Genomic DNA, 16,256 nt, shown 5'->3' on the forward strand with positions numbered 1-16,256 from the left:
GCTCTTGGCTTTGGTGTTAACCAAACACGCTTGCTAGCCATGAGTGTTCTCCTGTTTTGGAGATCTGGAATGTAAAAGTGACGCACATATTGCAAAACTTTCGTATGAATTTGGACTGCAAGAAATGGCATCGTTTACTGTCTCACAGTGAAGGGACTGTGTGTTCCTACGTAGTCTTGTTCGAGCTGAAGAAATCTTGATGATAGATTCATTGCATCTGCTAGTTTTCATCTGGATCCAGATCAAGGTCAACTTCATTGGAAATGTTAAGATAAAAGAAAGCGTAGAAAGCCAACAAAAATATGAGTATAGCTGCAAGGACAAGGGCAACTTCCTGTAGAAATAAGAGAAAAAAAAACCAAAATAAAACAAAACCTGTTACAAACAGTGCCATATTTTCAGATAAATCAGGAAAAAATATTATTTCTACTCTATAATGCACAACAAAATAACATCAGACATATATAATTGCATAAGGCACCGATACTTTAATGATTTCTTTGTGATTACCATTTCAGCATGTTATAAAAGCCATTCACTTAATAAAGATTTTGGTGAGTCTGATATACTGCCAGATATAGGATATTTGGCTTGAAGATCTTCGGTCTGACCTAGAAATAGGAGCTTTACTTCCTTTTATTATGCTATTCCTTCTTTTTTAAAAGAAAAGACAGAATTCACAAACCACAGTTTTGAACACAAATTTAAGTTATGAATTTACACTGTGAATTTTGATGTTTTCTAGCAATATGTTACTGCTTTTTGCCAACAAATTTGTAATTTTTTAATGAAGCAAACACAGTATGGTGGAAGTCAATGAAAATTGCTACCTCTACCTCCCAACCTCCTGGCATGCATTACAATATGGAGCTACAAAATCCTTCAGAATTGGATGAAACTTTTCTTCCTTCCCCTCTGCAATAAGGCAAAAAGCACAACAATTTGCACTTGCCTCTCTTCCCATAAAATATTGCAACTTGCTGCATCTTCCTTAATTAACATAAAAGAGTCTTCCAAAGTATACATGATTTATAGCAGCTTTCAGAAGCAGAAAAATGTTTTTGTACTACACGTCATACTCATTATGTGGCTGCCTATCATCATATTCTATCTTAAGGCTGGACTCTGTTAAGCTCCAACTTTAGATCTCAGATATAATAAATCATCCTCTTTATAACGCCACTTCTTTCAAAGTCATAGTATTTCATGGGTTTAGGTTTTTATTTTCCTGAAAAGCACAGCACACTTCCTATAGTGTTGACTCTCATTTTGCTAGACAATGGAAGAAGATATATAAATTTGAGAAAAATCCTTATGTTCTTTCAGCTCACAGAAAGTGCCACTTCCACAGCTAACAACATGCATTGCTTCATTCCTTATCCCCATGATGTATTTTTAAAATCATGCACTGAGGTGCCCAAAAGGAACAGGTTAGTTTGTACCCCTCAAAACCATTTTCCCTCTACAAAAAGAAGCAACGACCTCCCCTCCAAATCTCAGCCTTCACATGAACCTACAAACCATCTGCATCAGAAGAATCCAGCTGTATACTTAAAAGGAGAGAAGAAAAACAGTTCAGTGACTTCGTAACAACTAACCTGAATTGGTACAGAAGATACCACATCGAATTTTCTCTGCCAGTGGGACTGAACGGAGATCCCCACACCGCACCTAGACAAGCAGACACCCTTTACCGCCCAGGGAGAGGATCTGACCCTCTTTGGTGTAAGATTCATTGTGTCCTCTAAAAGATGTCAGGTGAATTCTTCCTAAAACTGCCTATTTCTCCCCTTAGACTAGAAGGGGAGTGGAGATGATATCTCTGGTGTGGAGACCTGCATGGCAGGATGAATTCCATGCGGTATCTCTAGACCGGTGGTGGCTTTGTGACCAACTCTGTGTGTCCACTGCCATGAAGGAGTTAAAACTGTGTTAGCTTCATTTTTTAAAGTCTAGCCCATAATCTGGCATTCTTCTATAGAACAGCATTTCATTTGCATTTACATGAATGCATTATATAGTTTATCAGAATGTTGGATCAATAATTCAACATATGCCATCTAATAAACTTTGAAATACTACAGCCTAGTTGGCGTATGCTCTATAGGAGTCTTTGTCTATAGAAACCTTTGCTTTACGTTTTATATGGATGATTAATTGAGATGTACTTTAAATTTATTTTACCACATTAAAATTACTCCTGTGAATTTGCTGAGGCTGTTTGCTACAGATTTCAGCTACGCTTTCCTCTTAGAATTATGTCATCCTCTGAATCTCATCCTCCTGATTTCATATGATTTGATTAAAAAAAAAAGAAAGTACATCTAATTCACTAATACATTAAAGGAAAGTGATTTTTGCTTTGTTGCAGTTGCAACACGTCAGTATCTCACAAAAGGGCATGGCAGCATCAGACAGGTTTCATTTATTTCCTTGTATCCACAGCTGTGCTCCCAGACCCATCTGGCCACACAGCTACTAATCTTAAGAGGATGTAATAAACAAGTGACATACAACTGCAAGCTCCATCTGCTCAGGAGAGTGGACAACAAAACCGTACAATGCAGGCACCGTTCACACTTGACACAGAGAGCAAATTCATTCCAGTATTAAAAAGTTTTTCCCCTTGTTTGGATGCCACGCTTGCCGCTTTACCACAGGTTCACCTTTCCTCTCCCTTCTCCCCAGTCTCCCTTATGAAACGCTGTGGTAGCAGCAGCAAAACCTGGGGGAACGTTTGCATTAAAGATTTGTTTTCTAGGAAGTGGAACTGGGAAAATCTTGGTTTTTAGTCTCAGGCTGCCCAGTTACTGCTTTGATGGGAGTGGTTCTTTAATTCCTCTGCCTGAGTTTTGCAGTGAATAGCGCTGAGATAACAGTACTACTTTCCTCACACAGGCGTTAGGAACTGGGTGGCTGGATCAGTATTTATTAACCCTGGGAATGAAAAGCCTTATTGAAATTCCAGGTTTGAGAATTATTCAGGTACCTTAATTTTGACTTACTGAAGAAGGCAGAGTAACAAAAATCTAAAATAAACGGCCTAACAAAGGACACCTGGCTCTCAGCTAGGGATATGCAGTCTCTTAAGAACTGCATCCAGTTTATGAACTTTTATAAACATAAATTTTGCAATGTTAATAGCAAATGAGATGCTACACCACTATACTGTCTTTGCAACAACAGTATATATTGTCATTTTAATTTGTTTTATACTTATCAGGCTTTGCTATGTGTATTTTAAGCCATGCATAGAAATGAAATGTTAAAATACTCCCCGCTCGGCATATATAGCTCCCTTTCTCTTGCACTTTATGGATCATCCCCATCATCCCTCTACAAAATCCATTTACTCAGAGGATTTCACCATGAATAATTAACCAATATAGAAAAAGTCCTATAGAAATAAACTCAAAATGATCACAGAGCTTTTCCTCTCTTTTTTTTTTCTTTTCTAACATGGTACAGAACGCTAGGAAATAACATCCCTGCTCTCAAATCCCAAAGTACAGTTAAAGAAGCCTTTAAAAGGAACAGAATTTTGTATTATATTCTCTTATATTTAGAATAATGTCTGTAGAACCCTACCGATTTCAGCTTGGTTCAGTTTTTCAGAAACTTTTCCATAACGGAAACACATGCCATTACACTGTAACGTAGATTTAATTCTCCTATCATTTGTTGTCAGTTTTATGTCTCACATTCCAAAATACTTGGATAATGTCCTCAGATTCACCCTGATGGAGCAAGTTGCAGAGCCGGGATCTAAAGAAGATTAATCAGGAGATGAAAAAACAGGGCTGAGGAAAAAATGTTGGTTGTAATAACATAAATCCGGACACTGTGTATGGCAGCATCATATCCTACATATATAGGGAAATATCACGCTTTCAGGAAATTTTGGATTTTTAACATATTTTAATTGTCCTTCAAAGAGAATTGTACCTTTTTTAATCTGAAACCAGCTTAAAACTAGGTGAAAGAGTGCTACAAATTGCTGTCTTTGAAATGCTAAACTATCCCTAGCTATTTCTGAAGAGAGATGAAAAGAAAATCATGCTGACCAAGGATACCTGCAGAAATAAACATACCTGAACTTGGCAATCAACCTTTTTATCCCATAGAATTTCTAATTGAAGGCTTTATCTGGAGATTCACTGTGACCATTTTCAACAAAATCATGTTTAAAAATGGATGTTTACTTCCCTTAATGCAGGACATTCTACATCTAATGCAAGGTAACAAAAGTAATTTGTTAACTTTTAATAGTAATTATAAATTTTTTATCGTAAAAATTTCAGATGGAACAAAGATCATTATCGTCTCAAATAATGAGAACAAGGTACTATTACAGAGTCACCTAAAAGGCCTGGCTGTGTGATCACAAAGCAAGAGGATTCGTTTTAATATAGCTAAATGCAAGGCAATATATACAGGTATCAAAGATGCAGACAGTACTTATGAAGTGGAGGACTCTGCCTTGAAAAACCACGACTCTAAAAAGGTCTTTGGATTTAAGGGGTAACAGTTCCCTCAGTGTGATCTCTGGATGTGCATCTGTGTGGATGGCATTAGGATTTCCAGTAGGGAGATGACTGGTACTTATTTTATCATACAGAAGAATGAGAGGTAGTTTGGTTACAGCATATAACTATAAATGCCATACACCTGTATTTAAGCAAGGCGCTTCACAGTGTGGGGTCCTTCTATCTTGTTTACAAGAACCTCTCAGGGTCCAGCTGCGGTTAGATAAGCTCAGTCTTGAAATAAGATGCCATTTCCTGGGCGCAAGAATGATTGAACATTCCAGTCACCTCTTGGGGAAAATAAGGACTTCCATGGCTGTGAGTCTTTTATTGTCAGATGTCTTAAAAAAAGTTCTTTTTTATTTAGCTATTGGGAAGAATACTTCAACTTGGGCTTGTGTGAAAAGGAGGTCCTGGCTGCCAGCCTTGGAGTCGGTGAACTCAGCCCTCCAGACTGCTCCCCTCCTTCAGGGCCCTGGGAAGACTGGGATTACTTACGTGGTCAGTGCTTTATTCTGAACCCCTGAAGTACCAGATTGTTAAAAGCAATGGCACCTCATGCCTCAGTGCTTCAGACTTTTCTATATAGGATCAAAAGTAACTTCCTTCTTTTTCAGGAAATTTTCCTCCAATTGTATTGATTTCATTCTTGGGATTTGAGGTTTTGTTGCTGTCAACTTATCCTTTGAAGTGATAGAAATTGGTCATGAGTAGAGACCAAAGCCTGAGAAAGATGGACTACTGCTCTGAGACAGTACAGAAAGTCCTCCTAAGCTCCTGCTTGGTGCCTCTTGTTCACATGCTCAAACCACCACGATTACTGTACTTACATGGACAGGTCAGGCCAGGGTCAGATAGGAGCAATCCAATTTTGTTTTTCTCTTTGTACGGGTTTTTTCCCCTCCCATTTCAAGGTAGGGATCAAAGTCTGACTACTGGGATCACTGGGAATATCACACTTTGTTCACTGGTGGCACATTAAGTTGCCCTGCTCTTTATGTGAGGCACGTAAGATGGTTTGAGGACCCAGTATTTTGGCCGTTACAAAGTGCTTGGACTTCCGAGAAAGTATTTGGATGAAATTTTATGATCTGTAACACATAGAAGGCCAGATCAAATGATCTAATAGTCCCTTGTGGCCTTAATTTCTGCAAAGCTATGAAACTATATTCCCAAATTATCTTGGCAAATGTAGTTCACTAACTTAGCAGATTATGAACAGCGTGAAATCAGAGAATAGCCTTTGCCAAAATACACTAGGCCTGTCTTGTTATCTATTCATACATAACTTGTTCCAGATGAGATAAACTCTTAATAGTGAGCTAGCGAGCTACACGAGAGATAAAGTAGATATGCAGAAGAATGACAGACAGGAAGCTCTCAGTTTTTTAGGAAACATTTTTTCCTTAGCTCAGTCGATGTACTACATTGCTAATAATTCTCTACGGAGTGGTATTCTGCAGTCATTTATGCCTTTGCAACTGGGTGCAAAATACTACTGCTCAGATTTGTGTCTACCTTTCAACAAGAGAGAAAACTTCATCATCTAGCCCACGGACCACTGATTCACTCTTGCGGCCTGTGAAAAAAATCTCTCCCCAAGAGCTCCCATTACTTTTGTCCCCTGCGTACCAAACCCCAGCTACCTGGTGCTGAGCTTCCACATTCCTCAGACCATTTTCTGCTTGCCACCCTCCTGCTGGCACCTCTTCCTCACCCACTGAGAGCAGAGTTAGCACCGATGGTGCAGACCCCTTGCTGCTCCACCTGGTAAGGACGAGCAGTTAAGCTTCCACCAGCACGAGCCCCCCGTGGGGGGACAACAAAACAAGCACACAGAGAAGGTTCAGAGGCTCCCTTTTTGGTACTGCTACAAAGATTTTTGTCTTATCCAAACACCATACAGCATACTATTTTCTCTCAGAGTTGTTTCTTGAGAGAGGGGTCCTGCTTTTCCAAGAGACACCATATATTTTGGCACTGCCTTCATTGGTGTCACATATACAGACAGAGCCAGCACAATACCTCTGCTACAATATTTAATTTTTAATGTTTAAAGAGCAAATATCACACACCAAATTCTAACATGGTCACCCTGCTTGAATTAACTTTTGAGAGTTATTAGTGCTTAGCTGCTTCTCTGACATTATCAACACAGATAAAATCTCTCATCGGGGAAATTAAAAAATACTAAATGCCAGTGACTGAAAGAAACTTTGTTACTTTAAACCTTGCATTAAAATGACAAGGCAATCAAAGTTTGACAAGACAAGCTAATTAGTATGCCAGCGATGAAATGTGAAGGATCTCCAGGGGATTGGTTCTGAAAAGTTTTATGTCATTTAAAGGGCCTTTTTTTTAAGCTAATGTTGTCAGCTCTCATGGTGAAATACACAACAGTTGAATTTCATTATCTTTGTAGAAATTAAGGAATAAAATCCTTCACTATTTTTCAGTCGTCTTCTTTTTTCTTCCCCCCTAAATACTACACCAAGTTTACAGCCAGGAATTTAAGTTTTTCAGGACACCAGCACAAAACAACTCTAGAGGTATCAATAAGCACCAAAAATCCTATAATTTTAAGTGGCAGTATGGTACTTACTGTGCCGGATATTTCACAGAATTATAAAAATATTCCTCTTTCCCAGAGAGCTTGTACTTTTACGTGTATGATAAGAATATAATTTCTCTACAATATTTTTATTAACTGCAACTTAGCTTTTTATAGGAAAACGTTAATATATTTTGAACTGCTGCATACTGCATCATGTACTGAAACCTGGATAAACAAATAACATATATGGTAAGTACACATTTGTATGTGTTTTCACAAAGATTTACTAGAACTTTGGACATTTCTATTTAAAGCACTGCCGACTTATTACATTGTACTGTATTTACACCACTTTTTTTTTTTTTTTCCCTCAACACAGGCTGAAGTTAATCAACTGTCACAGCACAGGATCAGGGCCTACATCATATAAAAAGACTACAATCCCAGCTGCTGGAAGGTGAATCATGTCGCTTATCACCATCAGAAAACTTTGTTAATAAGAAGTGACAACTGTGACGATACCTTCCCAAAGGAAGAGCTCAGGCACGCTCAAAAGCTCTGAATATTATTTGAGGGTGGTAAGGCACTGGAAGAGGTTGTCCAGAGGGGTTATTGAGGCCCCATCCCTGGAGGCATTCAAGGCCGGGCTGGACGTGGCCTTGGGCAACCTGGTCTAGTGGGAGGTGTCCCTGCCCATGGCAGGGGGGTTGGAACTCGATGATCTTCAAGGTCCTTTCTAACCTAAACCATTCTATGATTCTATGAATATTAGGAAACAATTAAAGGAATGTACATTCAAGCCTCAAAACAGTTTCAGAAACGTACGTAAGCTGATGCGACCTGACTCTCCTGACTCTTCCGACAGCCACAGACATGAGGAGCAGTTTAACGCCCTGCTGTCACGCTAAGCAGGAGACTTCAAAAAATTCTTATTTCAAAATTTATCCAGAAGACAACAGAGTAGCATCTGGGATAGGTGTGGAGGATGAACGTGAGAAGATTGCTCTTGGGCAGCTGGAGGAACTTAACCACGGACTGAGCAAAACAAGCCCTTCCCGAGAGAGGGGGAGTGCTTATGGGGCTTCACAACCAAGCAGCCTCTCCCAGGGTAGAGAGGGCAATTTCCCTGCAGACAACTCCAGGCATATCCACTGCCCAAGGAGAAGCTCTGCTAAGAGAGAGCAGGGTGAAGAGTTCTCACTGCAAGACGGGAAGAGGTGCAAGTGTACCTCGAGACATGAAATATGCCTTGCTTCCGTGCTGAGCGCTGCAGGCTCTGTCAGCAGAAGGGCAGAGTTTTATTCTACAGGGATTGCCCACATTCTGGTGGAAGTATTGTAGCATTTAGTAAGCCCGAGATTAAGCAGGCTCAGCGAGAAGGATGCGCACAAAGGCCCTGCTTTCCTCTTTCCTTCCCCTACAAGTGTGTTCCCGGAGGGAAAGGTGCCCAACTTACCTTCCCATTTGCTTCAGCTGTGTCAGCTTTTCTCAGCAATTAGAAAGCAAAGCAAATGACTTCTATCTGTTTGGGGATGATCCAGAGTCATATTTTACGGTCCAGGCATGCAAAAAAAGCTACAGCTGGAAGACAATATTTTAAAGAATTTCTTTCTTTTTTTTTTTTTTAAGTTTTTTTAAAGGCAGAGGCAGAATTGCAAACCTGAGACTTTGCATACTGCAACTAGCAGAACCCCAGAAACACAACATCCCACGACCTGGAGAGGACTTGTGTGCCTTGATGGCAAAACTCATTCTTACCTCAAAGTCAGCTGCTGTTCTGCTATAACATGCTGGAACGTATTTGTACAAAATAAACTGTTCTTAATTTCTTTACTTACTAATACTTGATTCTTCATTATACATAGGATTACACATATGCTTTCCTATCGTCCCTCATTTTTAAGTTAGAATTACTTAAGAAAATAAGGAAAAAACCCCCCAGGTTTTGAAGGACTAAGGTTCATATCTTTTTCACGTGTGAAAGACATGCAAAAAACTTGCACATATTAAAAGAACTAGGCTGTACAGTAAAAGTCTCCAAGTAAAACATCGCTTTTAAAAGGTCATGTCATTGAAAGTAAAATGAAAAGAAAAAGTAAAATTTAATAAGAAAGGAAGGAAAAAACATTGAACTCAAAAGGTTAATAATCTATCCTTTAAACAAAAAAGGCAATCTACTTTTTCTCATTAAAACCTGACACACAGCACTAACTGAGGAGATTATGTTGTGAAAACATACTGCATCGCACGGTAATGCTTGATCGAGATCAGCAATCAGGAGCAAAAAGAAAGCACTGTTTCGTGATTATAATAGCAAATTCTGGAAGACAACCAAATACATCATCTGGCAGCTCAACAGCTGTTACAGCTTGGTAGTAATACCTTGGCATTTGCTATAAGCTATAACTTGAAAAAATTGATTTCTCATCTGCCAGAAACAAGAAAATGTTCTCCTTTTAACATTTCTGAAGTTTCTTTCACTAGAATACCCAGGTATTTGATCCCCTTTTTTTTTATTTTGCTCAGTTTTTACCCTTGCTAACTGTGTATCAATTTGATTCAAAAATAAGTTTGAGGGAAAAATACTGGATGCAATTTAAAAAAACAACGCGTGTTCAGACAAATCCTGTTTTGATGACACACTGGGTAGTTGATAGCACAAAATATTGTCCCACTTGTTCACATTCACAGCCATGATGAAACAGACATCATTATACTTCATACCTGCCTGAAAAAGGGACGTTTCCAAAATAAAGTTCAGAACCTTTCCATGTGTTTTGCTGTTAGTTAAGCCTTCTTTTTCCAAGTCAGAGGCAGTATACAAGGATGTAGTCTGAGACAATAATGCTGAGAATTTATAATACTTAACAAACCCAGTCTCCCAGTCTTTAAATTACTCCTGGGTATAGGATAGGAAGAGGAGGAAGGAAGATGTTTATTGTAATTTTTATAACTGTATGAAACCATTAAAGCATTCGTTCTGTGTGTTGAGAGGCTCCCCGAAAAGATCAATTTTCTAAGCATACAGTACTTTATTGACCTTAAAGTAAGTATGCATCATAACAAGGACACGGAGTACTTAAAATCTTTTAGCATTTCAACTATTCTAGTTGTTTTAGGGTTAAGAAAAAGCAATCCATCATAAATATTTTAGATTCTGGCATTCCACTTAGATTTTGAAGTGTCATAAACAATATCTCTCAGAAATCAATATTCACACAGCACATCTACGGGGAAAAGAAAACATATACACAAAGGTGGTATAAGCTATCAAATAGATCTCTACCTTTACGCCTAGTGCAGTTTTCTTGGCCTCTGCTTTTAATCTTGTAGCTCTTAACATAGGCCTGGTTTTCTTATAATCTTGTTTTCCTAGAGTAGAAAAGCACATTTAATGATAATGTTGCAAAAAGAATATAAAGAACGTCAGCAATTATTTCAGTTGAAAAGTCAGATCTAACACTTGAAAACACCTCACAGTCCAGCACTTCAAACAGGAGGTACTCTGTAAGACAGGGGCTCGATCCCTGGAACAACAGTCCTCAACACAGACAATGACAGTAATAAGCAAGAGCCAACAAATCAGCATAGAAACTGTTACTCCAGAGGGACATCAAAATACATGTACGGATAGCCATCCACTACCACAATGTTTCTTAAATTGTTCAGTGAGCATCAGACAGCAAATAAGTAGATTAAAGGCGGATGATGGTTTTCCCTCACATTTCAATCAAAACAAAATTTTCATTTTTCATTACGATTCTATGATTCTACGATTACAATTTTTGTTGGTTAGTCATCTCTAATGCACGTATAAATGTATAATAGAGGACATTACGTTGAGCGCAAATGTTTCATCATTCTGAACTGGAACATTATTTGCAAGTATCAGCACTCGGAGACACGCAGGTCAGTCGAAGTAAGTGCTAATAAAACCATTGCTTCACACCATCTGCTTGTAGAAACATGTTACACAGAATCTTCCAGAAGTGCCTTAGACAGACTTTAAAAGTTACAGGGACTATCTCTTGCAGCCACAAAGAGTGCAGCCAAGTGCCTGATTACTGTGAGTCCACATGAACTGGGTTCAGAGGAGGACATGCAAGTACTTAGAAATGGCATAAATCATTTATCTCGACTTAATAATAAGGCATAAACCACTTGATATCTCTCAGGGATATTTTTGCTGTCTGAAGGGCCTGTTCCCGCTGTACTATTAACCATAGCTTCTTTAAGTCAAGGTATACATACACTCACAAAAGGAGGCGAAGGAAAAGAGGAATCTGTGAAGCGACTGCTCAGAGGGGTAGAGCCTCAGTACAACCACTTTGGCTTTTCAAAAAAGTCCTTTCCATTTTTCCCCCCTAATGCATGCATGCCTTCTTGTCCTTTTTGCCTATTTCCAAAACTGAGCTACAATGCCTAAAGCAGAAGTGTTTGGCCATTTTTAAACCACTAATTTTACCTAGTTGTACATTAGCTTTTGTTATTGTTGTATTCAAATAATTGAACCTTTCCTTTAAAATTGTGCCCCGTAGTTTTGTGTATGCAAACACTCCCATTTGCTCAACCAGACGTGATCCTACATTCGTATCAATAGCACAATCTTCTCATTTTATGGTCACCTTCAAAACGGGGATACTATAGAGCAGTGGTGAAATTCTGAAATATGAATTGGAAAAGAAAGGTCGTCTTCAGTGATATACTGGATTCATGGAAACACACCTCTGCCTTTGTCTACTCTTTCTATCACTCTGCTCATACTCAATACAGAGCTCCTCTCTGTAGCATATTGTGGATGCTGAGCTCACATTACGAATTTGCTTTCATTGTATAATCTCTCTCTCAGCCGTAGGGATTATATATTGTGAAGGTCTCCGTATTATCCTCTGGTCAGATATTATTCATAAAAGACGTGAAATAACTTGAAAAATACTCAATGACAAAAGGAAAAGTAACTGAAAATATGTCTATTGGGAAAAAACAAACAAACATATATCCAAGGAATCTTCTTAGAGGACAGATTGAAGAAAAGATGACCGAATGACTATTTATGCCTGATACTCCAATATATGCATCCAGTCAATGTATCTCATTTGCCGGACAGGACCACTGCAGCATTATTCTTCAGGAGTCAATGATATCTGATAATAGGATGCATCAGGAGTACAGTCATTTTTTTTTGAACGGTTAGGGAAAGAATCACTGGAACCACCAAAATGGCTAAGTCGTGAGACGAAGCCAGCCAGAACGAGAAAGCGTTCTCTTCTCCCTAAAGTACTGCAGTCATACTTTTGTTATGAAATAGTTAAAGAGATGTCAGAATTTCCATTATAAATGGCAGGACTTTATAAGTCATAAAAATTCACCCCAGGCTGAAATTTGGCATAGACGACCCCAGCCTTGAATTTTTTTGTTTGTTTGTTGGGAGCCAACTTTCAATAAAGTGATGCAGCTGTTCTTACTTACTTGCGAACAAACTATAGAAATTTATCCATCTGAGATGTTTAAGCATGAAAAATACCTTCACTTAGATGTATATAACTGACGAGGACTAAGTTCGATTTCAGTTCTCATAATTCAGTTTTGCTGCTCTCCCATCTGGGGTAAATAAAGCAGGACAGAGGTTTCCCTTCCAGCGATGCAACAGCGTTAGATAATGAAAACTAGAAAGCTTTGTAAGGCCCATTAGGAATGGGAAACAAGTCAGCTACTGAAACCCACCTCCCCTTCCTCCCATTGACCATTCTCCCTCCTCCTCTCCAAGGCTCAACTGTGAAGGTGACAGGAGCAGGGGTGAAGATTGCACAGGAGACCCAATCTGTGAACTACATCTATCAGCAGGACCAAGTCTATTCCTAGAAAAGGGAAAGCTTATTGGTGTTCTTTCCCTTGGTTTCCGGCACTCTGCTACTGTTTATTCCAGTATGGTGGCTATGGCCTAAGACTGGATTCTACTTATCTAGAAAATACTTCCAGATTTATATTAAATCTGATATGAACAACTAACCCCCCTATATAACAAATAGGCTATTTTAATAATGACTCTAGAGCTGGTAGTTCTCCAGATCTATACACCTGCCATTAATTTACCACTCTCCTTATTAAATGTGATAGCCAAAAGGAAAAAAAAAAAATGGCAGGGAAACAGTCTGAGTCCACCAAGTGCAAAAGTTTAAAAAGGGCATCTGTGGAGTTCTTTCTAATGAAAACCAGATTCAGCAATTGTACTAAAAGACTCTTAAAACATCTGAACTTTCTGAGGCCTTGGGAAAGACATCTGCGCTACAGGACTATAAAGAACTATGAAATGCAAAGCCCCTACCACGTGAATACTGATCATTACCACCTGGAAACCAAGCAGAAATAAATAATACAGGCTCCCTACGTTCTTTTGGGCCTGCAAATTCAGCCAGTTGGAATACGTATATTCACACTCCCAATGTCTTCTAGTTTTATCTCACTTATCCTGTAAGCTTTCTTGTACACTTATCTGTCAGAGTCATCAGCTTAAGCTGTTTCTTCTCCCCAGGAAGTGACCGTCAAAGCCAGTTAAGACGGACTTATCAGACAAAGCCCCATTTGTCTGCTTTACCCAATGTGTATTCAAGACACTGAGTTTTCCTGAGGGAACATAAGAAGGGAAGAAGAAGCAGCCAAAAACATAGAACTGGAAAATTTCCAGACCGAATTTTACCTTTTGTATTACTTATGCAGAATCCTTTCTTCTACTTCTCATTATTCTTATCAATTAGTCATCTCATCTCTTCTCTCAAATTCCAGTGTCAGCTTTCCTCAACTGTTTTTTTATAACTACCACAATTTCAATTTTTTTTTTTACAGATTTCCCATTTCTTTCTTTACAACTTTTCCCAAGTCCATCACTTTATTTCCATTCTTAGGGCCAAAGAACTTGTCCCCTATAAAGGCAATTTTTCTTACTGACTACAGCCATCATCTCTCTGCTTGTCCTGCCTCCTGCCAGTCCCTCCCAAGACCATATGCATAGACCATCCACCTTTCCATTTCAGTGACTGAAGTCGCCTTTGCCCTTCAGAAGCTCTCCAGAGCCCACCTTTCATCCCTGCCCTCCCTTCCACCCTTCTTGCAAAGTTTTTCCACTTTTTCTTGGTGGCAAAGTGACCTCAGTAGCAGTTGAACTGAGTTGTGCCCTGTTTACAGATCCTGCTTGGAAAACGTTCCACAGGTAGAAATGAAGACTACTCTACTGGCTGTAGGATTAGAAAAGGGTGAAATATACGGACTTTTTGAGCTACTAAACACAGCTGTATTTTGAAAAATGCCAGTGTCTCCCTCAGAGCAAATATTACAGATTCATACAATATGCAACATGAATTTGCTTTTCTTCATGTAACTAGGAATAAAATCTACAGATTTCACAAGAATTTTTGTGATTCATCTCTACTCACAAGGGAAATTGAGATCCCATATATCTTCTACTCAGCAATTTTAATAAGAAATTAGAGATGACCTGATCTTTTATATTCAGTATTCTTTTTAACTAAACCTCCAGTGACACCATGATTAATGCAAAACTTAAACTAAATAATACATATGAGCTAGACAAGTTCATTAAGTTCTGGGTAACCCTTTTTTTTTAGTCTACAGAAATACTGTGACATTACCAGGTAGTATGCATAACACTGTACTTCTGCATACACACCAAACTCTGTTATACACGTAACTGAGAATGCAACATGCTGAGCACTATATTTAAGAAAACGGACTACATTTAAGATTGTGTTTAAAGATGTTGCCGTCTAAGATACAACCTGAACAAATCTATAGAATAACTTTACCAGAAAAAAAAAAAAAAATTAGATTTCCAGCCCTTCTAGATATTTACTCTTTCATTCTAACAATAGCTCATTACTGGAATTGAATAACAGACTAAAGACTGCCTCTCTGCTTTTCAATTCATCAGGCTTAAGCAGAAACAGGACTGCATCTTTGGCCTTTGTTGATGCTGCTGTCCAAGCTTATTATCATATGAATATCTAGTTATTGTTTTATAAATGTTCACATTTCGGGAGCTCCCTGCTTTCTTTTCTCTCAGTAGACTTTACAATATCCACCTTCATTATCATCATGTGGCAGCATTGCTCTTTGCCTGCATTTGCTACTTTAAAAATTAATGCACTGCTATTTTCTGAATACTGTACTGCGTAAGCTGCTTATGAGTACATTATGCTATCAAGCAAGCACATGCAGAAAAGCTTCCTAAACTGTTATTCTTTCAGTGAAAATACAGCTGGTTCTGCTTCAAAGGCACTTCTTTTCACCTGCAAATGGACTTGCTCCTACACTTATTCCTCAATTCATTGTCTTTTATTTGTGTCTGCAAATCTTTAATTGCCTTTAATTAGAAAAAAGTAAATTCAGTGCTTTAATCTTGCAAATACATTCAATCATAATTCTGTCTGGGATGAATACCAAGTTCTATTCATTGACTGATCTTTATAACAAAGGTATATAAATTTATTGTCCGTTTATATAGACCACACCAATTAAGCCACAATGGAAAAGCAAATAGATAAGAGTCAAAATATTTGAAACGAGAAATGTGCAATCTAAATTTAATTACTCAGGCAAATTATTTGAAGATGAGTTATTTACAGCATGCCAAAAAAACCTGACAGATAGTAAAATTTGCTAATCAACGTTACAGATTTAAAATTCCTTTCAACACTTTCACTATAAGTCGCAACAACCAACTAACTGCTGTCCTGAAGCTTTCTGTGCTGCTATTATAGTCATAATCAAAACTTAGTTCACATTTTCCATACAGTAGCAATCCATTTCTTATGTTAAGGCATTGTTTAAGGTGCAATAAAACTACAACTACTGGGTAAATTTTAGTTACCAGTAGCAGTTTAACTACAGTACACTAATGTAACTGATGCTGAAACCCATACTAAAATGTACACATAGCTAATTAGAAACTAGAGACAGACTGTGGCAAGCTCTACTGTCAAACTGGAAGTGTGAAATCACACACCTAGTTGAGCTGAAATCAATGTTGTTATTATAATTATTGATCTGAATCGGCGAAGGTTCCAGGAACCCTCCACAAAATCCCATAGAACAAACACAGAACAAGAAAATGGTCCTGTGGTCTTTTCGGGGTTTCTACAGTCTGACTTCAAGCATCCCCT

At 38.4% G+C, this 16,256-nt stretch overlaps 1 protein-coding gene across 1 annotated transcript in view; it reads right to left on the minus strand.

Annotated features, from left to right (window-relative positions):
- Positions 1-220: 220 nt before the first annotated feature.
- TRIQK (triple QxxK/R motif containing) overlaps positions 221-16,256 on the minus strand; it is a gene marked incomplete at its 3' end in the record, with an annotated part of 59,644 nt that continues 43,608 nt past the window's right edge. The window contains exons 3-4 of the mRNA XM_082479581.1: positions 10,367-10,452; positions 221-334 (exon numbers count right to left, since the gene is read on the minus strand). Coding sequence (XP_082335707.1) covers positions 221-334; positions 10,367-10,452 — 200 coding nt within the window. The remainder of the gene's footprint in view (positions 335-10,366; positions 10,453-16,256) is intronic.

Source organism: Vanellus vanellus (genome assembly GCF_965231255.1).
Source record: "Vanellus vanellus genome assembly, chromosome: 2".
Taxonomy (NCBI): Eukaryota; Metazoa; Chordata; class Aves; order Charadriiformes; family Charadriidae; genus Vanellus; species Vanellus vanellus.